The sequence below is a fragment of the Cinclus cinclus genome, chromosome 2 (assembly GCF_963662255.1).
Source record: "Cinclus cinclus chromosome 2, bCinCin1.1, whole genome shotgun sequence".
NCBI classification, from domain to species: Eukaryota; Metazoa; Chordata; class Aves; order Passeriformes; family Cinclidae; genus Cinclus; species Cinclus cinclus.
The window spans coordinates 90,787,983-90,815,649 of NC_085047.1; the positions used below are offsets into that span (position 1 = coordinate 90,787,983).

The window sequence follows — 27,667 nt, forward strand, 5'->3', positions numbered from 1 at the left end:
AGGATGCCATCGTGCTGCAGCCCTACCCCTTCCCCTTGCCCCTTTTTATAAGGCGGAGAATACGAGGCCGGCAGCAACACCCACGTCGGGGCCCAGGCCCGTCCCAGACGCGCTCAGAGGCAGCGGGCCCTCGGCGGACCCCGCCCGCCCCCGGGGCGGTGCCGGGTGACGGACAGGCCGGGCCCGCCGAGCCCGGCGTGCCGGGATGACGGAGGCGGAAGCGGCTCGGGGGGGATGTAGCGGCGCTGGCAGCGGCTGTGGCGCCGCGATCTCTCCGCCCCTGCAGCCGGCCGGCCCCGCCATGGAGGTAACGCGGCGGGGGCAGAGGGGCCCTCGGAGGCACCACGGCTGGGGCGGGTGGGGAGGGGGCGGTGCGTGACCTTGGCATGCTGGGCACTGGGGGCAGGGGAAGGTGCGGACCGGCCCCTCCCAGGCCCGGGTGCCTTTCCCTCCCCCCCGGTGACGGGAGGAGAAGCCCGCGGGTCGCTGGGCGCCCTACGCAGCCCCCTCAGGTGGCGCAGTCCCGGCGAGCGGCAGCTGTGGGGGAGGCCGGGGGTAGGGGGGCCCTGCCGCCGCCTCTGCCCTGCGGAAATGCGAGCTGCAAGGGGCTGGTTTAGTGCCCCTCCTGCTTGGAAGGTGGGGGACGTGGCCCTGTTGGGGGACCGGGGGAGCGGGCGGTGCTGGCTCGAGGGCAGCGACGCTCTGGTGACACAAGGCCGGGCCGTCGAGTGGTTACCGTGTGGAAGCACCCACGGGCGGACAAGGGTTCCTTGTCCACGGAGGTGACTCGATGTGTTAACAGTACGTCAGCTGTGAAACACACCTACCAACACATGCAAATAAAACCGCTGGAGTGTCTGTATTTAGTGGATATTTCATAAACACCAAGGAAATCCAAAGGAAGCGCTGAAGACCTTGAAGTTCGCACATTAAATTAACTCTCCTGGTAGTGTTTGTGCTGCTCACATGCCACATTGTAATAGAGGTTCAATACCATTGTTGGTTGAAGCAATTGCAATCCAAAATGCATTTTGATGTGACTTGGTGCGCTTAGAATTTTTCATGTCTAATAGTTGCACACTGCTCAGAGTGCTGCTCTTCATGATGGCCATTACTGCCACAGTTCGTAGCAAAGGCTAATATTTTGCATTTATGCATTGGTTAAGCTTTCTAAGAGTATGTTAAGCTATTGCAAAAGTAAGGGATAGAGAGCAGTTAAAATGCATAGAACATCTTGAAGTGTGGCATGGAAACCCCTTAGTGTAGGGGGTAAAGTAGGCTTGAAATAAAATCTAAAAAAAGAGTGTATGTATGCGTATATATATCAGTAAACAGTGGAAGCATCCAGATTTCAGAGTGGTAATCCAGAAACCATGCAGGATTGTGTTGGGCTTAAAAGCACATTCAGTAGCTGCTGGCTCACAGCTTGGATGCAACTAATCAATGAAAAGTTCAGGGTTTTTTGATAGCTCATCTTCCTCATTTTTCTTTTAACTCAAGTGGGCAAAGCCCTCTAAATGAGCTGCCTCTGGTTTCTGTTACCAGAACAGCAAAACTGGATGTATTGTTTTACACAGTATGTGATTCTGCCTCTATAGGTATTAGCTTAAAGGAGTAAAAGTACTGTGAGAAGAAAATTCATCTGACCTTGCTGCAGTATGGAGAGTAGTGAGCTGTCATTTTCTGAACAGTACATGCAGTGTAATTCATTATGCTGTCCAAGTGCTAAAATATTAGGAGTGTAAATGTTGACAAAGTTCTACATGCTAAAATAATCTGAAACTAACTTTATAGCTTTTTTCCCCCTAATGCTGTACAGCACTTTTTTTTCTAATAAATTTGCTTTTGCCATCTTAAAAAAAAAAAAAACAAAAAACAAAACAACAAATACTTAGCATATGTGTTACAAGGATGACTGTAACTGCCTTTGTCCTTGGTCTGTACTTGAACTCATATTTCTAAAGGCGATGCTTTTTATTATCTGTACCACCTGTTCTGTCTAAATTTTTAGTGATTGTCCATTCTCACAGTGTTCAGATCCAATGTGGTTATTCCTTAGTTTCTGCTATAAGGCTTTTGATTTTTATGGCAGAATGAAGAGAGTAGGAAAATAAAAGTGAAGGTATGTGTACATACATGCACAAACATCTAGATATGTAAAAATACAAATATTTATATATACACCTCTTCAGTTTTATACCCATGCACATATGATAGTGTAAAAGAAAAGCAGGGCAAAGGTCAAGGCTTGGAAATGCTATTCCTAATATATTGGAAGTGTCTGTTCCCTTTTCCTTTGCAGCATTGTGGCTGTGTACATTTCTTTGTGTTCCTGATTATACATGAGCATATCCCATATAAACCACTGTAAAGTAACAGTCTCCCAGATTAGATCTATGGAAGTTTACAGTAGCAGGCATTTTGCATGTATTTTAGGGTTAGGGAGCCCAAAATTTGCAGAGCCTTTTCAGGTACATTTTTCAGGCCAGCAATCCTAGTGAGAACTAGTATGTTTAAAAAAAAAAAGAAGAGAGGGCTTATAATTTGTCAAAATGAGCCCCAACTTCGCCGAATCTTTTGGAATATATTTGATGGGCTAACAATTTTAGTGATAAACCAGTTTGCTTAAGAAGGAAACAAAAAAAGACTAGGAGCTTGTGTGGTTCACAAGTTTGATTTTACTGCAACTCCTCTACAAGTTTCTTGGGGTGTTTTGGGGGTTTTTTGTTTGTTTTTGGTTGGTTGGTTGAGTTTTTTGTTTTGTTTTGGGTTTTGTGGAGGGGGTTTGGTTGGTTTTTGTTTTTTTTTTTTTGTAGTTCTTCCTGTTTTTTGTTAATGGCTTTTATGAACAAGATAATCATACTTTTGAAACTGCTTGTAAATAAAATGAATTTGCAATGCTGTATCAGCTCTAGATGTCCATTCAGTAATGGAATCATAAGATTGGTTTGGACATTGGGAGCTTTTTATTCTGCTGTTCTAATAATCACAGTAGATGTTTTTCCATTATGTTTCTGACTAATCCTACAAAACCATGTTGTTTTAAAATTTTATTTTTGTATTTTTCATGGGTTTTTTGCTATATTCACTTAGTCTCTGAAGACTTTCAGTTAGTTCTTTTGGTAATCTTACACTTAAAATTTTGTTACTGCAGATTGTACTTTATTTTGTTGTAGGTTCAAGATGCTGGGCAGGAGATGGTGTCATCTTCTGGCACACCTGGATCAGGCAAATCAAAGGTAATCAGTCCTCACTAAAATAATTTATTTGGATAACAGTAGTTGCAAGGGTTACAGCTTAGCATGCAAGCTGTGACTAATAGGAAGACAAAGATATTTTTAACATTTCTTCTAGACAGGAAAAATAACTTATAAACATTAAGATGAAGTGTTTTGGAAACTATGAGAAAAAAAGAATCTTTTTGGTATGTTCACTTCCTGTTATATTTGATAAATTATTAATAGCATCCAGTTTTGGTAGCAGTCTGTTTCTTAATGAACACAGACATCTTTGCATATGTTGGAAGTAAATTTAAACAATGACAATGTTAGGTCAGCATGCTATTTTCAAAATATTGTTCAAATTGTATTACTGAATTGTAATCCTTCCTAACTGAGTTTTCCTAACTGATGCTGCCCAACTGTGTGCTCCAGAATTGTTTCAGAAAAGTACAGAATGAGGAGTAGTTTCTATTACTGTAATTGAGATAACAAAATTGGATAACAGAACATCAGTGACTTGGACTGTTATTCTTCTTTGAAATGTTACTCTTCTTGTAAATGTATGGTAAGAGTTTCGTGCCCTAAAATTTCACTTCTTGGAAGCCAGATGCTAATATGCCTTGCTTCTATTTCTCTCTGGGTTAGAGGAAACTGGTTTCTCTGATACATACTTTTTTTTACAGCTGGACACATTGCCCAAAGAAGACCTCATCAAGTTTGCAAAAAAGCAAATGATGCTTATTCAGAAAGTGAAGTCAAGATGTGCAGGTATCTTAACTGGAAAGTGCCTTAATGCTTGGCACTACCTGACCTTTTCAAATATCACTGTGTGTTTTTGATAGATAGATTTAAATTCTAGACAAAAATACTACATTTTATTTTTCTTCAATTTGGCGGGAGGATAAGGACTGAAATAATTTGATTAAGAAATAGAAGAAAAGAAGCACGGCTTTTGTCAGGTATTAAATTAATTTTGGTCTGACAGTTTGGCGTGATGTAACAGTGTAGCTTGTGTAAAAGTTGAAATGGGATTTGTCATTGTCTGTTCCCCATATTGGTGCAGGTTACTTTTAAAGAAGCAAATGGGAGGAGGAACGTCTGATATTTTTTTGCATAATTAGTATAGTTTGTTGTAGAGTACAGTGGCTTCTTTAAGATAGTTTACTACTTTGTATTTGATCACTTCTTGCTTCAGCAAGAATTTGTAAAGTGTGCCAGACAAAATTTAATGCGTAACACCTAAAACTACATGTAAATCTGTGCTGTCATATGCTGTCCTTCTGCACTTTGCTGTCCCTTTTCCTCCAGTGGCCCACCACTTGGACTAGTGTCACTTCCCCTTGTTTGGAATGACAGTTACGCTGACTGCTGATAGCTGTCCACTGAAACAATAAGGATACAGAGATGGGCTATACCAGGCTTTTTCTCAGTGTGGTTAATCATAAGATCTTGTTCTGCTTGCTGCCTGTATTTAAACAGTAGAAACTGAGTATCTTTCCTCTGATTTAAAGTGACCATGAAATAAAAGGTAAGATGATCATCAGAAGAATTTCTCTCTGTTGTCCCTCTATCCAAGCAAGTAAGTTTTGCTTCCTCAGGATACCATGCTTGGTGTCAGGACTGGAGAAGTAGTACTGAATATTTGTTCTCTTTCCATTACTCCTGTCTGTCACTAAGTAACAGACGAAAACTGATGAAGTAAAAGTTGTCTCTGATTTGAACAGAAGTATTGTCAGGCAGAAAATTTACTAGAAATTTGCTACTGTGATGCAGCATCAATTCATACTGTGAAATTTCTTTACATTTTAAGAACTGGAGAAAGAAATTGAAGAACTCAAATCTAAAGCAGCTGCTGCAGGAGCAGATGATATTATTCAGGTAGGAATATGTAATGGGTTTCTATTGTATTACATAAAGTTAGCTGAAATAAATCCACAAAAATAATTTGGTAAATAGTAAATAGCTTGAAAACTCAGAATTACTCAAATTGAATGGAATCAATCTGCAAGAATCCAAGACACTTTCTAAAACCTTTTTTTTTAATTCTCAGAATTACTCAAATTGAATGGAATCAATCTGCAAGAATCCAAGACACTTTCTAAAACCTTTTTTTTTAATTTCTGCTCTCATGTCCTTATTCTGCTTGCCAGCAAACCCTCTTGGTTCTCTGAGAAATAGTACAGAGTAGTACACTTGCCAGACAGAACTTAGCACAGCACTTCAATACTTGAAGGTAGCTTATAAGTTGTGGACAAACTTTTCAGTAGGGCAAGGGGTAATGGTTTTAAACCAAACGAGGGTTGATTTGGATTAGGTATAAGGAATATGTTTTTTTACACAGAGGGCAGTGAAATGTTGGAAAAGGTTGCTCAGAGAGGTGGTAGATTCCCCCCCCCTGGAAGTATTCAAGATCAGGTTGAATGGGGCTCTGAGCAGCCTGATGGGTTGAAGATGTCCCTCCTCACTGCAGGGGGTTGGACTTTAAAGGTCCCTGCCCATCCAAACTCTTCTATGACTGTGAATGTCCCCAGCAAGACTTTTCCTTGTGTGGCTGGTTAGACCAGCTTTTGTTTATTTTGGAGTGACCGTTGCAGAAAGACTACAGCCATTTAGAAGAGTTCTGAGACAGTCATTTGATGAGATTAGAAACACATAATGAAAGTTGCATGTCACAATAAACACTTTTAGGATCTGTTTTTCTCAGGAAAAGGGTCATAGCATATGAAAGTGAAAACTGGTAGTGAGAAGGAATTTCTCAATTAGAGGTTTGTTTTGAATAATATGGTTGGAAATTTCTTTTCTACAGAAAGGGAACGTCGCCACTACCGCCTGGTAATAAAACATTAGCTGATCACACGTACAATTTTTAAAAGAACCCAAGATCATTGTTTTAGTCTACCTATTTAATATCAGTTGTATTTGGGCTGAAAGCAAATTTTAAAACCAGATTGATGTATTTATTTGACAAAAAGGGTCATAATCAATATGTGAGTTCCTACATTTTTCGGAAATCACTGTTTCCATTGTTAAGAAACCCTCCTTTCAATGATCTTTCTCATTTAATATTAGGCTCTCACAGAAAGGCTGGATGTTGTGCTTCTGGAAAAAGCTGAAAGTCAGCAGCAGTGCATAGCTCTGAAAAAAGACAATATTCAAACCAAGCAAGAAGCAGAGGTACTGAAATGAACCACAGAACATTACTGAAATATTTCTGAATTATATTTCTTTTCTGAATTTGTTCGTTGTGTATCTAATTTTAGTCTTTTTCTTCACTTACCTGTGTTCTATCTCTTAAAAGTCTAAAACTATATAAAGGCTTTATATATTAAAGCATATTTTCTCTGTACCCCCTAGTTCATAGTAATAAATAAAAAATTCCTGTATACACTGTCTAGATCCACACCTGCAAGAAGAATTCAGTCTGTGCATTGAAAGTCTATAGACTTCAGTCAATCAGCTCTGTCTTTCTTTGGGAGCACAGGTTTACCTTTATGAGGCAAACCTTTAGATATGCATATGAAATTTACCTTTTGATATTCATAAGAAGGACTCTGTCAGCCAAGACATCTGTATTGTATCAAAAATCTCAATTAGTAATAAAGTGAAGACTGAATTGCTTGCAATTGATGGACATGGTTATATTCCAGATACCCGAATTTGATGCACAAAAATTAATCTGATCTTTAATACATTATCAGAATAGTTGCTAAACCTGAACTCTGTTGTGACCATTTTGTGAAATTACACTGGTAAACATGATTTAGGACTTAGTTTTCCTTTTTGATTTTGCAAAAGTTCTTGTACTCTGTGCCGTGTCTTCTGAATTGAGTTTTCCTAATACAGTTAGATATTTTAAAACTATAGCTGTTTTTAAAACTGAGGATTACTACGTTTTCTAATTCATTATTGTAAACAGTCCACTTAGAAATTCTGTGTGCTAAATTACCAGTATTTAATAATTTTCTTGTTTGCTTAGGCTGCAGTGGCTAAAAGAGAAGAATTGCAGAAGCAACTGGAGCAATCAAGAACTGACTCTCTTGAAGAAATAAAAGCTCTGAAGAGTGAATTAGCAAATGCACAATGCAAGCACAATGAAGATTTAAAAAAGCTGAAGATGGAATTAGATGAACAAGTGCAAAAACAAATGGAGCTGGTGGAACAGGTTGAATATTACAGTAATAGCCAAAAAGAAGTTAAAAGATTACAAGAGGATGTCCAAAGAATGAAATCTACCTACGAGGAACAAATTTTATGTCTGAACAAGCAGTTGGAAGCTGTGAATGAAGACAAAAACAAAGAAGTGACAAATCTGCAAGAAACTATTAAAAGCAACTCTCACTGTTACCAAAATGAAATAAAAAGTCTGAATGAAGAGCTTAAAAAACTAAAAATTGCCCATCAGGAAGAGATGTCAGAACTAATGCATCAGATTGAAATATCATCTAAAGAAAACGAAGAAAAGCAAAATCAAATAAATCAGTTGCAGCACAATTTGGCAGAGAAAAATGCCGAGGATGAAATGCGTGCTCAGACTGACCAGCGTGAATATGACTTGGAGCAGCTGAGAGAAGCCTTAAATAAAAATTTAGAGTACAAGATAGATGTTGCAGATATACAAGCAGAACCTTGTGTAGAAGCAAAAATGGAAGAAAAAGTTAGGTACCTGGAGCATAGTTTAGAAGAACTGCAGTCCCAACATAGTATATTAAAAGATGAGTTAACTTACATGAGCAATGTCAAGATAAAACTGGAAAAGGAAATCCATCATATGAAGGATGAGTACTTTCATGAGCGGGAAGACTTAGACTTTAAGATAAATGAATTGCAGCTTGCTAAAGAAGATTACTGTTGTGTAATTGAAAAACTAAAATTGGATCTTCAAGCAGCAGGACAGCACTATGAAACTGCTGCAAAAGAGCACAAATTAGAGATTCAGACTCTGAAAGATCAACACAAGAGAGAAATTTCTGAAATAAATGAAAATTTATTATCTGGTTCTGAAAAAAAACAGATGGCATTAGTTTTTGAAATCCAGGAACTTAGAGAACAACTTGAAAAGCAAACTCAGGAGAAAGAAGAAGCAGTGTCCAGTTACAACAGCCTGAGAGAAACAATGGAAACTCTACAGGCTGAGCTAGGTGAATCTGCTGGAAAGATCAGCCAGGAGTTTGAATCAATGAAACAACAGCAAGCTTCTGATGTCAGTCAACTGCAACAGAAACTCCGGGCTGCTTTCAGTGAAAGGGATGTTCTTCTTGAAACTGTAAATCGCCTCCAGGAAAAAGAAAAATCTCATCAGTTAAAGATAGAAGAACTTGAATGTAAAATCGTTAGTCTTCTGGAGGACAATAGCACCATGAAAAGCTCCATTGACCAAAAAGAGATTACTGTAAGAGAACTGGAAGAGAAGATCATTGCTCTTACTGATAAAAACAGGGATATTTTAAATGATGTAAAATGCTTGGGTGAAGAGAGAGAAACCCTTCAGGAAACTTGCAAGCAAGAACAAGTTAAAATTCAGGAACTTCAGCAAGAAGTAGATGTTGCTAATCAGTACAATAATGACCTAAAGCAAAAGATAGAGGAATTAACAGAGAGACTGAATGAAGCTTTAACTTCAAAGGGTGAAAATGCTCAAATGCTAGAGCAGCTAGAAAAACAGATTGAATTTCTGGTGCGTGACAAAGAGCAGCTTTCATCTGAAGTATATGCTCTTTGTGAGGAAAATAAGAAACTTGTTCAGGAAAAAGGTGAATTAAGTGAAGAGCTGGGGAAAACTACATCTGAAATAGATGGCTGTTTAGTATTGAAGGAGCAGTCTGAAAACTTAGAAAAGAAACTACAAATGATGACTGCAGAAAAAGACCATATATCAACATTACTTGAAAATGAGCAAGTGCACACATCCCTTGTAAGAACTCAGCTGTATCACCTACTTGAGCAAGTGGGGTTCAGCATTTCAGATTCTAATGAAGAATATGATTCTCTTAACTTGTTAAAAATTGCAAGTGAATGCTTGTCAAAAATTAAAGAAGAGCACTGCCTTGCTCTACAAAAGGAGGAGGAAGTAATAAGTTTGCAGCAAGAAGTTGAGAGATTAGAGGAAGAAAATGCAGCTCAACATAGAGAACATAGATCACTGATTCAGGATTTTGAAAAAGAAAAAAATCTCTTGAGAGAAGAACTGGAAGGAGTGTTGTCTGAAAAAGAAGCGCTTCAACGTGATATCCAGGAGCTGAGGAATGCCAGTGAAAAAACAAGGATTGAAAATCAAGATCTTTTAGCTAATTCTGAAGAGCTCAGTCATAAACTTGCTCTTTATAAAAGTCAAATACAAGAACAGCAAAAAGGATCTGAAAGACAAGATGACTTAAATTTCATTCTGGAACAAAAGGAAACTGAGCTTAGAAATGTGAAAGACGAACTGAGTTCTCTAAAGGTTATATTTTGTTATTGAAGTATAAAGACTAAACCTCTAAAGTCTTCAGAATTAAGGTTCAAAAAATACTTTCAATTCTCTCTTTTTTTTTCTTTTTTTTTTTCCCTCTGGCCTGAAAGTGAGTCTCCCTTTTAGAAAACACATATTTCTGAATTTTCTAGCACCTCAGAATTCCCGTTCCCCGCCCTGTCCCCAGGAAAAAAAAAAAAAAGGTTTTTTTGGACAAAAGTTGCTTGTACTTGAACTTTTCTTCCTATCAATATCCCTTGAAGCAGTCAATTGACTAGATTGACTATCTGACCTCATAATCTTTCACCTCTAGTTTTCTGTGGTTCCATCTCAAACAGAACTGCTTGCTCTGCATTAACTTCAGGTCTTGGGAATTGCTGGTTATGTAAAGCTGACAGCTGCAGAATGAAGATGTCTCCCCTTTTTGTCCTTGGACACGATGGAAAGCGGCTCTTAAAAGGTTCTGCTTTCAACATAACTGTATTTTCACCAGGCTGATACAAAGTTGCTCATAAAGGCTTTCCTGGTAGTAAGAACATAGACAGTTTTAGCTGTAGCTGAAACTTCTGGTGGCTTGTTAGGGACAAAATAGGTACCACAAAGAAATGTTTATAATACTTCTTCTATCTTTGTTTGTAATACAGAATTTAATGGAGACAACGACTGAGAAAGCTGATCAACAGTCTTCAGTAGCAGAGCTTCAAGAAAAAATTGGTATTTTACTAATTTCTTTTCTTTTATATAAGTGGTCTGGCTTCTTTGGATTGTTACCTTTCCTTTCTTTGCATGATTGTCCTTTATTTCCACAAGTCGAGGAAGATGGGGAAGTAGATATTAATGCATTTTCCTACAGTATTCTAACCACTGGGGATTCAAAATGTTAGCAGTTTTAAGTTGGATATGATTTTGTATTTTTAAACCTTGTTTTTTTTCCTCTGTACATCTGTCTGTAAACAGTGTAGTGGATTTAATCTTTAATTTTTAAATGTGTGAAATTTATCTGTAAAAATCCCTGAGGCTACTAGAAGGAAAGGGAAGCAACACTGCAAAAACTACTGTTGCTTTTTTGCAGTTATCTCAACACATTAGCAGGAAAATGCTTCTGCATTGTTAAATTTATGTAGACGTAGACAGGAATATGGCTCTTAAGTGTGATGGAAGCTTCTGAAACAGGAAAAGATTGTCCAGGGAAAGATTGCTCCTAAGTTCTCTGTGTGTCTGGGTGTTTTAGCTTCAAATTAAAAGCTTAACTGAATGGAATACTTGAACATCTCCCCCTGCTTTATATTTTGTTTGGTTTTAAAGTAATGCTGATACTTGTGTTCTAATTGAATTTCGTTTAATTTCACTTCTTGGGAAGAAGTGGGAAGGTGTAATTTTTAATTTTCTTACCTATTTATTTTAGGGATGCTTGAAAAAGAATCTGCTGAAAAGGGAGAGAAGCTAAATAAAATTAAAGTGGTTGCTGTGAAAGCAAAGAAAGAATTAGATGCCAGCCGAAAAGAGGTACCCTGACTACTTCCTAATATGAAGATTCTGCATGGGGGACTTTGTTTTAATGACACACACTTCTTTTTAATAAGATGCAGACTCTGAAGGAAGAGTTGGAGTTGGTTCGATCAGAGAAAGATCAGTTGTCTGCTTCAATGAAAGATGTAATTCAAGGAGCTGAAAGCTATAAGGTAAGAATACTGCTGCATTCACAGAAGAGAGTGAACTCTCAGAAAATACTTTGGGTTTGAAGCCTAGCCTGGATATACATTGCTGTGTACTTGCACAGTTATGTTTGGCCAAAGAAATGGTGGCAGTGCAGTTGAACACCAGAATCAAGAAATGTAGGGTTCTCTTAAAGGAACCATGCAGCTGCTGTCAGAAGAAAATGAGACACTTCCTTTCTACTGGAATGCTGTTTTCAAACCTTTTGAATCTAGCATCATACATACCAAGCAATGTGTTGCTAGGCAAAGCATAAATCCCCATGAATTCTGCAAAGTAATAAAATTGAAGATCAGTTTGAAAATCCTTAAATGATGAAGAGAAACTTGTAATTTTCTGGGAGCAAGTCTTCTTGGAGCACATTTCTGGGCACGTGAAACAGAAGCAGGTGATAAGGCAGCATTTCTTCCTCAAGAGAAAGCTGTTCCCTGTAAGACTTAGGAAGGGAAGCTGAGGGAACTGAGGTTATGTAGTCTGGAGAAAAGCAGGCTTAGGGGAGGCTTTATCGCTCTTTACAACCACGTGAAAGGAGGGTGTAGTCAGGTGGGGAGCAACAAGGTAGGGCAGAGGGAAATGGCCTTGAGTTCCACCAGGGGAGGTGTAGGATATTAGGAACAGTTTCTTTAGGAGAAAGGTGCTTGAGCATTAGAACAGGGAAGCAATGGAATCACCATCCCTGGTGGTATTTAAAATATAATAAGTAAACACAGCAAGTGCTTTATATACAAATATATAAAGTAAACATGGCACTTAAGGATGTGTGTTAGTGGTGTATTTGACAGTGCTGAGTTTACAGTGATTCAATGATCTTAAAGGTCATTTCCCATCTAAACGATTCTGTGACATCATTGAGAGTATTGCATCCACTCTTGTCTTTCTTTCTCCCCCTAAATACAAGAAAGAAATTGATAACTTGAAGTAATTTCAGTGGAGGGATGACCAGGTTGGTCAAGGGACTGGAATAAGTGATGAGAAGTTGCTCAGCCTAGAGAAGACTTCAGAGGAACCTAATAGGAGTCTTCCAGTACGTACAAAGACATTATGAAGGAAAGAGAGTCAGGTTATTAATGGTGGTGTAAGGTAAGACAGGACTCCTCCATTGAAAGGAGAGATTGCAACTGGATACATGGACAAACATTTTTATGCTATGAGAATTGTCGAGCTTTGGAATAGGTTTCTCAGTGGAGTAGCCACCTCCATTCATGGAGGCCGGTGCTTGGAAAGACATGTTTGGACAAAGCTCTGAGCAACCTGATCTCTTCTCACTGCTGACCCTCCTTTAAGCAGGAGGGTGATGCATGCTGGGTTGTCTTCCAACCTGAATTTTTCTAGAATGTCATGAACTGAAAGGGGGTTTTTCCCAGAGCCTGTAGTGGAATTATAGCTTTAATTTCATTCTGATATTTCTGATGTTGCAGTAAGATAACTCATATAATGAAATACTAGGTAAGCACACCTCAGAGGTATAGAATGTGCTTTTGCAATACATAAGGTAAAAAAATTATGCCATTGTGTTTGTATGTGTTAAGAATCTTTTGATGGAATACGACAAGCAAGGAGAACAGCTGGATTCTGAAAAAGGCAGAGCAAATAATCTTGAACGTCAGATAGATGATCTCACAAGACAGCTACAGGTGTCATCTGAGCAGGTCAGTTCTGTGTATGGGTCTGATCTATTGTTAAGTACCATAAAAATTAATTCTGCCTATTGGTGCAAGTTTTAATCATGTGATTGTTACTATAGTTTCATAACATAAGTGTGCTTGAATAATGACTTGAAATTCAGAGTGGTTTGTTTGATATCTTACCTGGGCCGTGCCAAAGATAAATATATCTAGAATGTCTGGCTTTGTCAATAGAAAGAGTTTAATTTATCCCAGGCCAACTCACAGAAAAGAGCAGTTCATTTCTGGCTTGATTTTTGGACCTACAGCTCTGCTGCAAGTATCAAACTTGCACTGCTTCTCTGACTGCACACCTACACTTTTCATGAGGTGCAGTAACCTTTAACTGAGACATTTTTCCTTCTATTTCTTCAACAAAATGTGGCTTGGGATTTTTTAAATTTTTTGTTTAATGAATATTGTTTAAATATAGTAAATGAATTAAAGATTTTGCATTTTTCACAACCATGAGACTTTAAGGTGCATTGCAAGGTACTACAGTGGCAGTCAGAGGAGTCTTATGACGATAATTAAGGGGCTGTGAGACACATTTTTACAAAGCTAGCTGAAATGGGTTTGGTATTTAGGATTTAAACTCCCAGACCCCATACACCAAAGATCCACCTAGGCCACTGTTTCCTTATAAATGTAGGCTGATAGTCAATAGCATATTAAGAAATAAGAAATAATAGTATATATTCTGCTCATTATGCAGGCATTGCATTTTTCAAGTTTGTTATAAAGAATTTGTAAATAAAACACTGTTTAGGTAGTGGAAATCTTTCACTTGTACTCCATTCTTAATAGGCAAAATAAAGACTAGGATACATCATTGAAGATGTCAACCTTTAATCTGTTAAAGTCATTGCAAAAATGTGGCTAATGCAGTAGAGTTCTTACTACATTTAATCTGTTAAAGTCATTGCAAAAATGTGGCTGCTGCAGTAGAGTTCTTACTACATGCTGGTGGAAGACTTCATGGTTCAGTCAAAGCTTGCAGTTCAGCCTTTTTTAGGAGTTAATAGTATGATCATTTGTTTATAAATACAGCAGCTGTATTTGAAGTGTGGCAGTAAGTATTGAAATACTGTATTGTTGCAAGGGAAGGTGATAATGCAGAAAGCATACATTTTTGGCTATTTTATTCAGATTTCTTTTGATTCTTGCCATTTTACAGAACCTGGGCAAAATTAGCTGAACAAGATAACCAAAATGTGCTAATAGCTTTAATTTTACCTATTTATCAATCTGGTCTAAAGGATATAAGAGGGACAAGACTCATCTGTAGCAGTGTTGTTTGTACGGGATTGAAAATACTTTATCTTGCACATAAATTCGGCTTATGTTTTTATCATTCCACTGTGCTAATTTCAGCATGATCAGCTACACTCCGCTAATGAAGACCTCCTGGCTCGTGTTGAAACACTGCAAAATAATGCTAAGCTGCTGGAAACCCAGATACTGGAGATACAAAAGGCCAAAGCAAAGGCTGACAAAGAACTAGAAGCTGAAAAGCTTCTAAGAGAGCAGAAAACAAAGGTAGTACTTAATAGAGATGGTGAATAGGCTGAAGCATTACTTTCACTGCATGTGATTTCTGTTAGACCTTTGTAAACTGTGTTTGTATAGCTCAGGTTCTGCTCTTTCCCTCTGTGTTACTTGACTTTTGAAAACTTGGTCTGTTCATTGAAAGAATTTTGCAAGGCTGTCAATTCAGGTTAGAGGTAGTTATACAGAATGTGAAAACCACTTCATAGTATTGTTGGTCTTCCTCAAGATTTCCTAAAAAATAAATTGGCTATCTTTGTACAATGCAAATGTGTGTGTGTGTGTGTGTGTGTGTGTGTGTCTAAATATAGAAAGATGCTGACGTCTGTTTAGAAATTGGACTGCATAATTGACAACTACTTAAATTTCAGGAACATAGTGGAGCTGTCCGAGAAGTGGAGGAGCTTCAGATGCAACTTCAGAAAGAAAAGAAACATCTACAGAAGACTATGCAAGAGCTAGAGCTGGCCAGAAAGGTAGAGTTGCTGTCCATGTTAGTGCTTAATGGGCTACCAAAGATTTTGGCTGTTCTGAGGATTTTAAAGTCAGAGGTTTGCAAAAGGGACAATGTGAGGGTTTGTGCCCCTGGTTGTGTACTTGGAGAGCTTAAAGGTACTTTTGGGATTGGTTTTGGTTTTATTTTTTGTTTGTTTAGCTAGGGTTATGCGCCCTTTCATGAGTAGAAATAGGAATAGAATTCAGATGTCTGGAGTATGTGTATAGTGCACTGTTAAGAAATTGCCTTGGTTGTAAGGACTGAAGATGACAGAAACTAATACATACAAAATACCTGCTGATAAAACTGGATACAGGTTTTTCAAAGCTTTTGATTCTTGTTTGAAAAGAGATTATTTACTGAGAATAAGGAAATCCAATACATGGGTGGTGTTTGTGGATATGGATAGAGACAAAACCTTTGTCTGATGGACAATATGTTTTTTACAGAATTACAAAAGTGTTAGCAGCCAAGGCAAATTGTAAGCTCTAACTTCATTTTGTGTACCTTGCAGGATGCTCAAAAGAGTACACTGATGGATATGGAAATAGCTGATTATGAAAGGCTAGTAAAAGAGCTTAATCAGAAGATTACTGATAAAGACAGCAGAATAGAAGATCTTGAGCAAGAAACGGGGATTCAGAAACAGAAACAAGAGACCCTACAGGAAGAAATAAGTGAGTAAACTATAAACAGCAAGAGTCACTGGTATAGTTAGCAATGGCAAAAAATCAGTTCAGAAACATCTTCTCAAGTCAGCAAGTGAAGGTAAGCTTTGCAGGAATATTAAACAGTTGCATTAAGGACAGTAATTTTGCCTTAGAGGAACCTTTACTAGGTTATCAATCACTTAATCCAGTGTTCAGCACTTAAAAACCAGTTTGCCTGCCTGACATACTGTGTTTCTTAACTGATTAAGTTATTCATAAGTTTTAATATTGGTGACTGACAAGGGTTTCATTCTGATATACCACACTCATAAAACTTCACTGATTCCCATATGGTTAAAAATTCCATTTCTTCCTGTGCTGAAGGGTAAATCTTAAAAACATTTAAGTTATTTTAAGATCTTTATGATAACTTAGAAAAAGGGTACTAAAGTTGCTGCAAGCTACTTGTTTACATCTCTTAAGGGATCTGTTAGAATATGTTTAAATATTTTCCAGCATTTTTAAGGAAATATTAGAGGGGAAGTTTCCTTTGCATATAATTGTTGTTTTCTGCATTAGAGTCACTTCAGTCAGCTATGCAACAGGATGAGGAAAGAAATGCCAAGATTAAACAACTCCTGGTGAAAACCAAAAAAGAACTGTCTGATTCAAAACAAGCTGTAAGTGCATATGCTAACGACTGTGTTATCTGTTTTTAAAATAGATTTTAAAAACAGCTAGTAGCTGAATTTTTAGGTTACTAAAAGGTTTGGAGGTGTTTGTAATATCCAGGTAATTTTATCTTGCAGGAAAGTGACCATCTAATGTTGCAGGCATCATTGAAAGGGGAACTGGAAGCCAGTCAACAGCAAGTGGAAGCCTATAAGGCAAGAAACTTCACTATTTTGTTAGTACAGGTTTTCTCATATAAGTAGTCAGGGTGTGATTTGTATTGGGCACATGGAATATAGGCTGAAGAATAAGGAGGTGCTGTTTTTACTTCTACATTCTTTTTCTTAAATTAGTTTTTCTGTTTGCTGCTTTCCCCAAATATTTTTTCCTGTGATTTTCTTTAAGCAGATTTACACTCTCTTTTCCCTTTCCCTTTCCTGTCCCTTTCTACAAAAAGAGAGGACTGTGGAGGTTGAAGCTTGTAACTGGAATATATTTTTAATGATTCTTTAAGAATGGAAGTTGTTCAGTTTAAAAACAGAAGAGTACAACATTGTCAGCAGAAATATTAAGTGTTGTCCATCTGTGTACTGAATATAAATGGATTGGAATGTAATGAAAGAAGCAGGGAAGGGAGGGAGGGGGGTTGACTTTCTTAAATGCTACCCCAGCATTGTAATTTTATCTTCCAGTTTTCTCTTTAAACAACATTACCTTTTAAAAATTAATACATGGTGACCCGTGTCTATTTTTTTTTATTCTATTTTTGTTGGATTTTAATTTTGTATTCACTAGTTCTGTGCAGGAATTACTGTAATAGAGTCCTGCTTTCTCAGTGGCATGTTCCCTTGGATAAGTAAGAAAAGTTTTTGTGATAGTGAAGTTTTCAACTGACTCTTTCAGATTCAAGTGGCTGTATTGACATCAGAGAAGCATAAAGTTCAGGAACAACTGCGAACATCTTCGGAGCAGCACCAGCGTACAATGAGTGCTTGCCAGCAAAAAATTGCAACCCTGCAAGAAGAGTGCAGAGCAGCTCAGGTATTTCATTGGAAGAAGTAATCTTAGAGGCTTAAGAAGGGAGATTACTTGCACTCTCTGCTTCTTCAAAAATATTTTGCAGATTTTTCACTTTTCTCTTTTTTGTCTGTCGAGAATGGCGAATTACCCGAGTAATTGGGTGGTGGTATAAAGGACAAGCCAGACTGTCCTGTTTGATGGGTATGACTTGGGGTGAACATCTGGACTCGCATACTTCTATTTCCAGTAGGGAAAAACTTGTGGTAGTGGGGGGCCAGGGTGTATTTAAGATGTGCACTAAGTATACACTCAGGGAAAAGAAAAGCCTTTAAAGAAAAGAGCACAAATGAAAAAAAGGAATATAAGTTGGATTGTATGATACTCCGCTAAAATCTAAAGAAACATCTGTTATGGTGGTCACTGTTTCAATTATCTTTCTTAAAGAAGGAAATGCAGCAGCTGGTTCTAAGTTTTTTAAGTGTAAGATGAATTTCATTATAGAGAAATAAGGGAGTAATAGTCAATAGTATACCTTACAGGTTTGTTTTCTGTGTGATAGGCTGAACAAGCAGCTGTTACATCTGAATTTGAGAGCTACAAAGTCCGTGTTCATAATGTTCTGAAACAACAAAAGAATAAATCTGCTTCTCGGACAGAATCTGAAGGAGCCAAACAAGAAAGGTAAAATTAACATTTTTATTTGATCTGTAATCTGACTGTGGCACTGCCTAGCTGAACAGAGGAAATAGCAGTTTCTACTGTTGTGGTGCTATATTATTTTCTAATAGCTGGATTTGTCTTTTTCACCACTGTTTTTGTGTAGATTACATATTGTTACAGTCAGAAGAAGAATTAAGGTCTTAGGAAGTTTTTCATGACTCTCATGAGTAGAAATTAGCCAGCACATTCTGTGTAGACTTGACACATCGTTTTCTCTGACATGAAAGCCAAGTGCCATTTGCAACTAAGGACAAGAGAGAAGATGGATTCAGTTCAGCTGAGCTCACTTTGAACTTTTTCAGGAATGAGTAGTTTAGTGTAGGTGAAGCTCTGGATGCCAAATCAGTCATTGCTTTCAGCAGATTTGTGGAATTCTGTGTGTTGTATCATGTGAGGAAAGATTTGGAAGAAAATAGTTACACTACCAAAAGGTCCCTGAAAATCCTTAAGTATAGTCATAAGCCAGGTGAGTTTAGATTAGCTTCAGAAAATGTCACAACTCACTGCAAAAGTCAGTCAGTTTCTGCAGGTTATTTTTATTAGTCATTGATAGCTGCCCTTGGTGACAGACTGGGCGTTTATGTGTGAAATGTTAGGATTCTTTTCTGACACAGACCTTTGGTCGGTACCGGCAACTGCAGCCAAAAATCCACCAGAGGGCGACTTGTGCCTTGTTAGAGGACTTGGGTTTTGGGCTGGTTTGGGGTTTTTGAAACGTTCTTGCTTTTGAAGCAACCAAACTGTAAGAGTTGCATTTCTTTGTCTCTTCTTTTTACAGAATTTTTAGAAGTTCTGGTATTGATACTCTTTTTGTGAGAGAGAACCATCTTGGAAACAAATTGGATAAGCAATAAATAGCTGACATATGGTTCCCAAATAAATTATTTACAAGTACCAACTCTTAAGGATTAGTGAGATACACAGTTCATGAGATAATGGAGGTGTCTATATAACTATATGTCTATATAGGCAATATATAAATACAGACATCAGTGAAAAAAGAATGGGTGTGACTTAAGATTTTTTTCTTCCTGGTATTTCTGATTTTGAATTGTTTTTGACCAACTGAGTTGATCTGTTATGAACTTGAGGTTGCTTTCTAGTATTTTGCTCAAAACCTACTCCAACCATTTGTCCCATGTATGTGGTCTTATTGAACTGATCTGCATTTATTAAACAAACAAAAAAAAGCCTCGCTACTTTTAAGAAGAATATTTTTCTCCCACCTGAATCCCATATATTATTTTCCTTCTGTCTTATCGTTGAAGTAGAAAGTGCTATCAGTCATACTTCCTACACAACAGTTGCATTCCCAGCAGTTCAGATGGGATGTGGCACACCTATTTGTATCTATATTGAAACAGGATTGAAACAGGATCTGATTGTTTCTGCTGTAGCCACATTCTAAGATTATTTTGGTCTTCGTGCTTAGTTGATTATTAATAAACATGCAAATTGGATCAGCTGTCCAAATGTTACCAATATCCTACAGGTTCTGAAATAATGTAATTATTTTAAATGCATGTTATGTATTCCTTTTCCTTCCACGTGCAGGGAACAGTTGGAAATGGTGGTAGAACAACTTAAAGTTAAGCTGCAAGATGCTCAGCATAATTCACAGATGAATGCATCTGAACTCCAGGCATTGCAGTCTGAACATGACACCCTGCTGGAAAGACACAATAAGATGCTGCAAGAGACTGTTGCAAAAGAAGCAGAACTCCGTGAAAAGTATGGTCTGCTGCTGAATAGATACAGATATTTCATTTTGTTTGAATTTTAAGATCTTAGCATGTAGAAACCTATAACTGTACTTCACAAAGAAAGGGGATGTTGTTGATAAACGAATTTTCAAAAGGATTGTTTGCAGTTTTTAATGGTTTTTAACTTTTAGTTATGGAGCTATCAGAAGTTTCCACAATGACAATGAAATAGTAGCTGATTGGGGAATTTGAGATTTCTGCAACCTTTCTACCTCTTAACTATCAGATATAAAAATTAGCATTTTTTAAGCACATTGACTGTTTGTAAGTCTAATGCCCAGCACCACATTTGTGTTGTACTGCTCTACTAAATTTTATTGTTGTTTCCTTTGGAAAAAAATAAAATAATTATATGTAAAGCAAACAAGTTCACTGACAAAATACCCAGTTCTTGTCCACCAAGTGCCTTTCTTAAAGAAAGTACTGCATTTTAAGTTTGTGCTTGCCACAGAGTTAATTTGCTATTTCTTTCAAAATGAAAGGAATCTGTTGAATCTGTATCTCTTCTTGTAAAATCACATGAGTACCTAATAACTGAGCTCCTCAGAGTCTATCTTTGTCTTTTCTTCTCCATTTAAGGTATAAAGAAGTTCACATCAAGTATTAATTGGAAATTACAGATTGATACTAGGAACTGTTGAATTCTTGTCATTGCCTTTGTACAGTTTTGTCTGTTCCTGATAGCTACATAATGATTCACTGTAGTCAACCAAATTATGTTCTGCATTTTTCTGGAAACAACCAATTTCACAGTAGATTCCCTTTATACCTAAACACTATATTTTTATACTCTGGCTCTGTTTACATCTGTATGCTTATAAGGGTAAATCCTGGGCTTAGTTTTTTCCATAAATGCATTTGTTTAATTGCTCGTGACTTTATTTCTTTATTTATCCAAAGATGTCTGAATTTTTTGTTCTGAAATAGAAGTCAAGAGTTTATATAGCACAGTGCATTCATATAATAAGTAACGTGTAACTTTTTCAGTCTTGGATTTTCCCTGTAAAACGAGGACTTTAAATGAAAAAGGTTGTGCACACATAGTCATTCTAAGATAATCATACACATGAAAATTGAAAACTGCCTCAAACTGTAAAAATTTTGAAATGCTCATGTCTTACCATTTGTGCATGCACTGTTTTCAGACTCTGCACAATACAGTCTGAGAACATGGTCATCAAAACAGAGCATGCCCAGGCATTGAGTCAGCTGACAGCCCAAAATGAAGCTCTCCGGAACAATTTCAGAGATCAGGTCAGGAACCTGCAAGATGAGCACAGGAAGACAGTAGAGACTCTTCAGCAGCAGCTCTCCAGAGTAGAAGCTCAGCTCTTCCAACTCAAGAGTGAACCAAGCACTAGAGGTAACTTCCAGGCAGAATACCAGGTTCTCATGGGTTAGTTACAGATCTGTGTACCTCAGTCTGAAGCTACAATGTGTTTACAGCATTTGATTCTGTAAAATTGGCAGCAACTTTTTCTGGAAAATCTTCAGCATGCTGTATCAGTCCACAGATACCAAGTCAGGAATGTGTCTTTGTTACTATTTACTGTGTCTTCAGAATCCTTATAAGGTCCTTGAATGCATCCAGAGGAGGGCAACAAAGGTGGTGGAAGGGCTGGAAGGACTGTCCTGTGAGGAGCAGCTGAGGACTCTGGGTTGGTCTAGTTTGGAGGAAAACAGGCTGAGGACAACCTCCTTGCTGTCTTACAGATTCCTGACTGGGGGGAGGTGAGGAGGGAAGTGCTGGGCTCTTCTCCCTGGTATTCAGTTATAGGGCATGTGGGATTGGTTCAGAGCTGCCATGGGAAGATTCAGACTGGACATTAGGAAGCATTGTCTTACTGTGAGGGTGGTGATACTCTGGAGCAGGCTTCCCATTGAAATGATTGATGTTCCAAACCTGTCTGTGTTTTAAGAGGCATTTTTACAATGCCCTTGATAATGTTTTAACTTTTGATCAGCCTTAAAGTGGTCAGGCAGTTGGACTAGATACTTGTTGTAGGTCACTTCCAACTGGAACTGTTCTGTTGCAGAATCTGCATTGTCAGACAGATGGAGGGAAATTGCTTTGTAAATATATGGTGTTCTTCTTATCATGTTGTCTCAGGTTTTGGAGCATACTGGACATTTGCCTCAAGTATGAAGTGTAAAGCTAAAGAAAAGTGTATTGAAAGCTGTTTTAAGAATGTTTGCTACTAGTATACATGCTATTTATTATACTTGCTATTTGATCCTTCTTCCAGTTTAAGATTTTACTGTCTTCAATCTCAAGTGCTATTTTTGTATCTGTAAAGTTACTAATCAGGATGTAGTTGGACATGTACCAAGGAGCAGTAACAGTTTAAGAAGTTACTCTGTTATTACTGAAGTAGAAGGGTCATGCACACAGTAATAAAACAGAAAAATTTATACCTCCCACAGGACTGGTTGAAACAAAAGTGAATTCTGTTTTGCATTAAAAGTGTTTGTTGCTCTTACCATAGCTAAAATACATCTTGAGGGAGATGTGCATGAAGGTTTCATAGTCACTGAAATAAAAATTGCCAATCAGGTTTGGGTTTAGAACCAGACTTCGGTTGGAATGGCCCTTTGGAGGTGAAAGGCTGTATTTTACTATTATAAATGTTACGTGCATATCTGGCTTTTTCTTTTTGCTTCACCTTCCCCTGCATATTAAAGACTATTTTATGTACCACTCTCAATCTGAGACAGTCACACCTAGGAAATGGCCCTCCCAGTTTCATTCTGATATGGACATCAGTAAGTATTTTTCAGGTCCAGCTGTTTCAAATCCGGCAACGAAGAACTTGAGAGAACGGCGGAACACTGACCTTCCTGTCCTGGATGTGCACACTGTTGCTAGGGAAGAGGGAGAAGGTATGGAAACAACAGACACAGAGTCTGTCTCCTCAGCCAGCACCTATGTTCAATCCTTGGAGCAGCTGCTGAACTCATCAGAAGCAAAGCCTGGTAGGTAGAACATGGCTTTCAGAAGCACTTGCCTACACAGAAGTTCATGCCCTCAGAATATTTTAGAGCACTGTGTTTCCATGCTTTTAGTTGAAAGACACAAATGTCACTGAGTTTACACTGTCCTGAACTTTTATAAGAGTTACGTTATTGAGTAAGGACTAACAGTAGGACATTCCTGCAGGTTTTAGTGATTTAAAGGTGTCATATTTCTGAGCTTTTAAAGGAAAAACACTGGGTGAGCAAGTCAGTGAATAGTTACAGAAATTTTAGTGTTCTGGATGAGTCTCTACTAGTGAAAATTAAGTGCTGATTTAACCCTGTTAATGAAAAGGATAAAATTTCGGTTCTTAATGAGGCTTATTAGAACAGTACTTTATTCACAGGGTTTTTTTTAGGAAAGTGAAATCCAGCATGAAAAAGAATGTTTTAGAAGTCCCCAAAACCCAGAAAAATACATGGTAGCATATAATCCTATTTTAAAAGTCTACTGAACACTTTATGGATAATGGTTGAAAATCTCCATTTATGGGTAGGAAACAAGGAATAAGTTAAAACCAGGAATCTCGAGGTACTCTAGAACAGTTTTGCCAGTCCCCTTCTAATATATAAACAAAAATAGATCAGAAAATAAGCATGCAGCAGCAGCATTGATGCCTGTTAAGTCTGTGCTCTGACTTTGCATGAATTCTGTTCATAAGAAACATTACATTAATCAAGTCCTGATATTAAGTTAGTATGAAGTAGATGCAAGTGCTTTTTCCTTCTCTTAGGTTTTTTTTTCCAATTAATTGCAGAACCATCTCAATGGCAGGCAGATCTCACCAAGGATGAACTGATTCAGAAACTAAACACAACAACTAAGAGTGCTGATCACTTGAACGAATTACTTCGTGAATCAGAAGCAACCAATGCAATCCTAATGGAGCAAATAAAGGTTAGCAGATACACAAGAGATGTTGAGGGCAGATCTGATTTCCATGGTCTGTTTCTTAGCCCAAATACATTTCAGAAAATCTCAGTCTACAAAATTTTGGTAATGTAAAACTTAATTTGGGAGGGGCTTTTATGCCATAGGTCTAATTAGTGTTTCCAGAGTCTACTTCAGGTTTTTGAGGTTTTTTCACCAGTTGGGTAGTCATGGTGGGGAGGGGGAGAAGACTGTGGAGTAAAAACTTCTACAGAAAAACCTCAGGAGTTTGGAACTTCAGTGTTTGGTAAAGGGTCTATACTATTTTCACTTAGATAAAAGCAGTAAATCCTAAGGGAAGCATTGTCTGGTTTCTCTTTCTCTAACCTGTTTCAGCTGTCTTAAGTTAAAAGAAGACACATGAACTAATGTATGAGTAAGCTTTCTGAAGATATTTCTAAATGTACTAAGCTTTCTTTTCTAAAATGCTTTAAAATTCATATAATCATATTTCTGAATTATTTAACTGTTTGACTGTTACTGCTCTTTTATCACTGATACTGTATCTCTGTACTTCACAAATTTTATCCAAAAAGTTATTTTAAGTCAATAATAAGTTACTTCTTACAACATTATCACATATTTAATTTTCACTGGATTTTTGTCCTGGATATGTTGCTAAACAGGCATTATTCTTTTTGAAGCAAGCTGTGCAATTCATTTTTTAGCTCTTCAAAAGAGACCTTTGTTCAATTACTCATTAAATGAAGCAAGCAGTATTACATATATTTTCCCTTATCTGCAGCTTCTTAAGAATGAAATAAGAAGATTGGAAAGAAATCAAGAGAGGGAAAAGTCTGTAGCTAATCTAGAGTACTTGAAGAATGTTCTATTGCAGTTCATATTTCTGAAATCAGGAAGTGAGAAGGAACGGCTGCTCCCAGTAATAGACACCATGTTGCAGCTCAGCCCTGAAGAGAAGGGGAAGCTGGTTGCAATTGCCCAAGGTAAGTGGTGTTCAAAATATTGCCACAAAAAAGAGGAAAAGCAAAAAAGGAAAAGGATAATTCTGTGCTGTCTGTTGTGTAGACCTTTGAGAAAAAACAAAACTTAGTATCGTAGTGCCAGTGAACTAGTCCTAAAACCATTTTCTTTGCTGGGAAGTTACTACTCAGTTTTCAGTAAACAGAACACAACAATAAAATTGGCATAAAATACAATTTTTTCTGAAAACATTCACATTTTAGGAGGACAGTGGTAAGTTGAAAACTTTAATGTGTTCATGTTTTGAGTAGAATTAATTTTTTTTGTTAAAAGAGAGGTTTGTATAATTGAATTACTTTCTTTACAGATGTTCTAAACAGGTTACTAAAGTGGTCCTCTCAAGGCAGTACTGCAGATCGAATATTAGTTTCAATATAATACATTTAAAGATATCTTAAAAGATGCTCTTCGTTGAAGAAATAAAGGAACTAAGGAAGGATGTAAAAAGAGTTAGGCATTTGCAAGAAATTAACACAGAGTTTCTGTGTACAATAATGTTCTGTTTCTGCTTCAAATACTCTGAGCATTTGTTCCCTTAAAATACTTCTCAAGGTATTGCCATTTCTCAGTGACAGTAACTGTAGCTTCTTGTGCTTCATTCGCAACTGACCTATAATTTATCTTAGAATTAATATAAACAGGAAACAACACATGTACATATAAGAACTTAAAACTTGTGAACAAAAATCACATTAAAAAGTTAACGTATTGCATTCCATTATAGGCTGTGCATTTGGAAAAGTAAGATGTAAGTCAAATTCATAGTATGTTGATGTTGTTCTGGCCCTCTAAGGAAGACTGAATTTTTCTGGAGAATGGTGGTAAATTACCTTTTTCAGACATTCTTAAGTACCCAAAGTAAAGTGGACTTGGTGGTACAACCCATATCTATGTCAGCCCAAGACTGAGTTCCTTTCTCAGCAAGCTTGAGGATAACATTTGAAAAAGGATAAAGGCAAGGAGCGGGGGCAAGTTCATGTAACCAAATGGTGCAATGTCTAACATAATATAAAGTATGTTTTTCTTCCTCCTTCAGGTGAAGAAGAGAGTACCTCACGGCCTTCTGGATGGGCTTCGTACCTCCACAGCTGGTCAGGACTTCGATAAAACAGTGGAAACACTGAATCTTTAGAAACATTCCACAGCTGCAGACCTGAGAAATCTTACTGTAGATCTGTTGATGTTGTAGCATGGAACTACAGGGTTTTATTCATGTGTGTTGTTCTCAGCTTTTTAGGCTCTACTAAGAAAGAAGCCTGCAGTAGCTCTGAGAGTGAACTATTTTTCTTGTAAATGTCAAAGCTGATAATAAGAACTATGAGAATTGACTAATTGCAAATAGCTTGGAAAAAGAATTTGTCAACCTGTGATAGCTCTTTTGATATGAATTTAAAAGTTTAACTTGATATATCAACTGGAATAACTAGAGTTTAGATTTAAAGCATTTGAAAGTGTTTAAAATTGCTTTCAAGTATCACTGTCAGCTAGCTAATCTGTATGGTTAGTGTTATTCTCTGCACATTTAAGAAATTTAAAATTATTTACTGTCTTCTGATAGCCATCACAAAATGTAAGATAATTAAGAAACAGGGCACTTTCTGCTTTAAAATTGTAGTCTTTCTTAAAATTATTTTGCTTTTGCAGAGCATGAAGGCAATGGTTCACAAAATGTAGAGGGTGCAGAAATTGTATGAAATACAGTGCTTGTCACATCTGGGCATGGTACTGTAGTAGAGATTAATGGCATCTATGGAAGCCTTAGGACAGCACTCCAAGACTCAGAGGTCCTAAGTGAGCTGAAGCTTTGTGAGAAAGGGCTTAAGCTAGGGCTTTTTAATCTGAGGTTGGAAGTTTGTGGAAAAGACCGGGAAGATACATTCCATTACTGTAATGATGTCTGTAATTGGATGACAAGACTACTCATACTGACTTAGTCATAGTGAAGACACTAAAGAAAGAATCTGAGCCCACAGGTCAGACTCCTAACATTAACTTCTGAGAGAGAAGAATGAACCTTTTGTCAATAGATGCATCTTTTAAATGTTCTAATGATTGAAGATCTTATTCTCTCACTTACCTGTGTGTGTGCACATCGTTTGCACAGATCTTTTGCACAGATGAGATGATCTCTGTTCCAGGTTACTCAACAGAATGTTATAGGTTTTTTCCAAGAAAAATAAATTTCTACCATCTCTGCTTCTATTATCATCACAGCACCATTTTTTACCTTCAGTTGTCTCCTCCCCTTTACAGTCCATAATGCCTTTCACCATCTTAATTTATTTGTAGGATTTTAAAAAGCATACATGTGTTTAAATCCTGCTTATGTTTAAACCAGTCTTTCTGTCTTTTTCACTCATATTTTCATGTTCTCTGTGTTGTTTTTACAGGGAGTCTTTTCCTGGTACACATACAAATACTAAATAGGATTATTCCTTGCCTATCTACCTTAGCTCAGGCTTTGAGGAAATGATGCTTTTTCATTTAATATTGCCTTATTTCAGGCTGAGGTTAATCTGAACATATGAACAGCAGTATGGCAACATGCTGAGAATAAACTGTTCAGTTTGCTTTTGGTTTAATTTTTTGCTTGTATATATTTCAGTACACAATCAACAAAGCCAGCAGGCTTTGTATAGGTATTTTAATTCCTTTCCACTGTTTTAGGCACTTCTATTTTCTTCCTCTCCAATATATATTTTAACTGGAACATTTTATGGTTTGTGCTGCTGGGGAAGACGTTCTCTGTGGACTTTTAGAACATGGAACTGATCAGCAGTAGTGTGAGGGATGAGTCTTTAGGTGTCTGTAGTAAACACAAG

At 37.5% G+C, this 27,667-nt stretch overlaps 1 protein-coding gene across 1 annotated transcript; it reads left to right on the forward strand.

The window, feature by feature from the left end:
- The first annotated feature begins 234 nt into the window (after nucleotides 1-234).
- On the forward strand, nucleotides 235-27,110 carry GCC2 (GRIP and coiled-coil domain containing 2). The gene is made up of 23 exons (XM_062515069.1): nucleotides 235-307; nucleotides 3,177-3,239; nucleotides 3,905-3,989; nucleotides 5,032-5,099; nucleotides 6,291-6,395; nucleotides 7,198-9,660; nucleotides 10,314-10,383; nucleotides 11,075-11,175; nucleotides 11,253-11,351; nucleotides 12,915-13,043; nucleotides 14,433-14,588; nucleotides 14,969-15,073; nucleotides 15,608-15,770; nucleotides 16,323-16,423; nucleotides 16,553-16,630; nucleotides 17,319-17,456; nucleotides 17,995-18,116; nucleotides 19,710-19,886; nucleotides 21,064-21,281; nucleotides 22,697-22,891; nucleotides 23,689-23,828; nucleotides 24,607-24,808; nucleotides 25,882-27,110. The coding sequence occupies exons 1-23, from the start codon at nucleotides 302-304 to the stop codon at nucleotides 25,950-25,952; spliced, it is 5,055 nt and encodes a 1,684-aa protein (XP_062371053.1). The 5' UTR covers nucleotides 235-301; the 3' UTR covers nucleotides 25,953-27,110.
- The last annotated feature ends 557 nt before the right edge of the window (nucleotides 27,111-27,667 follow it).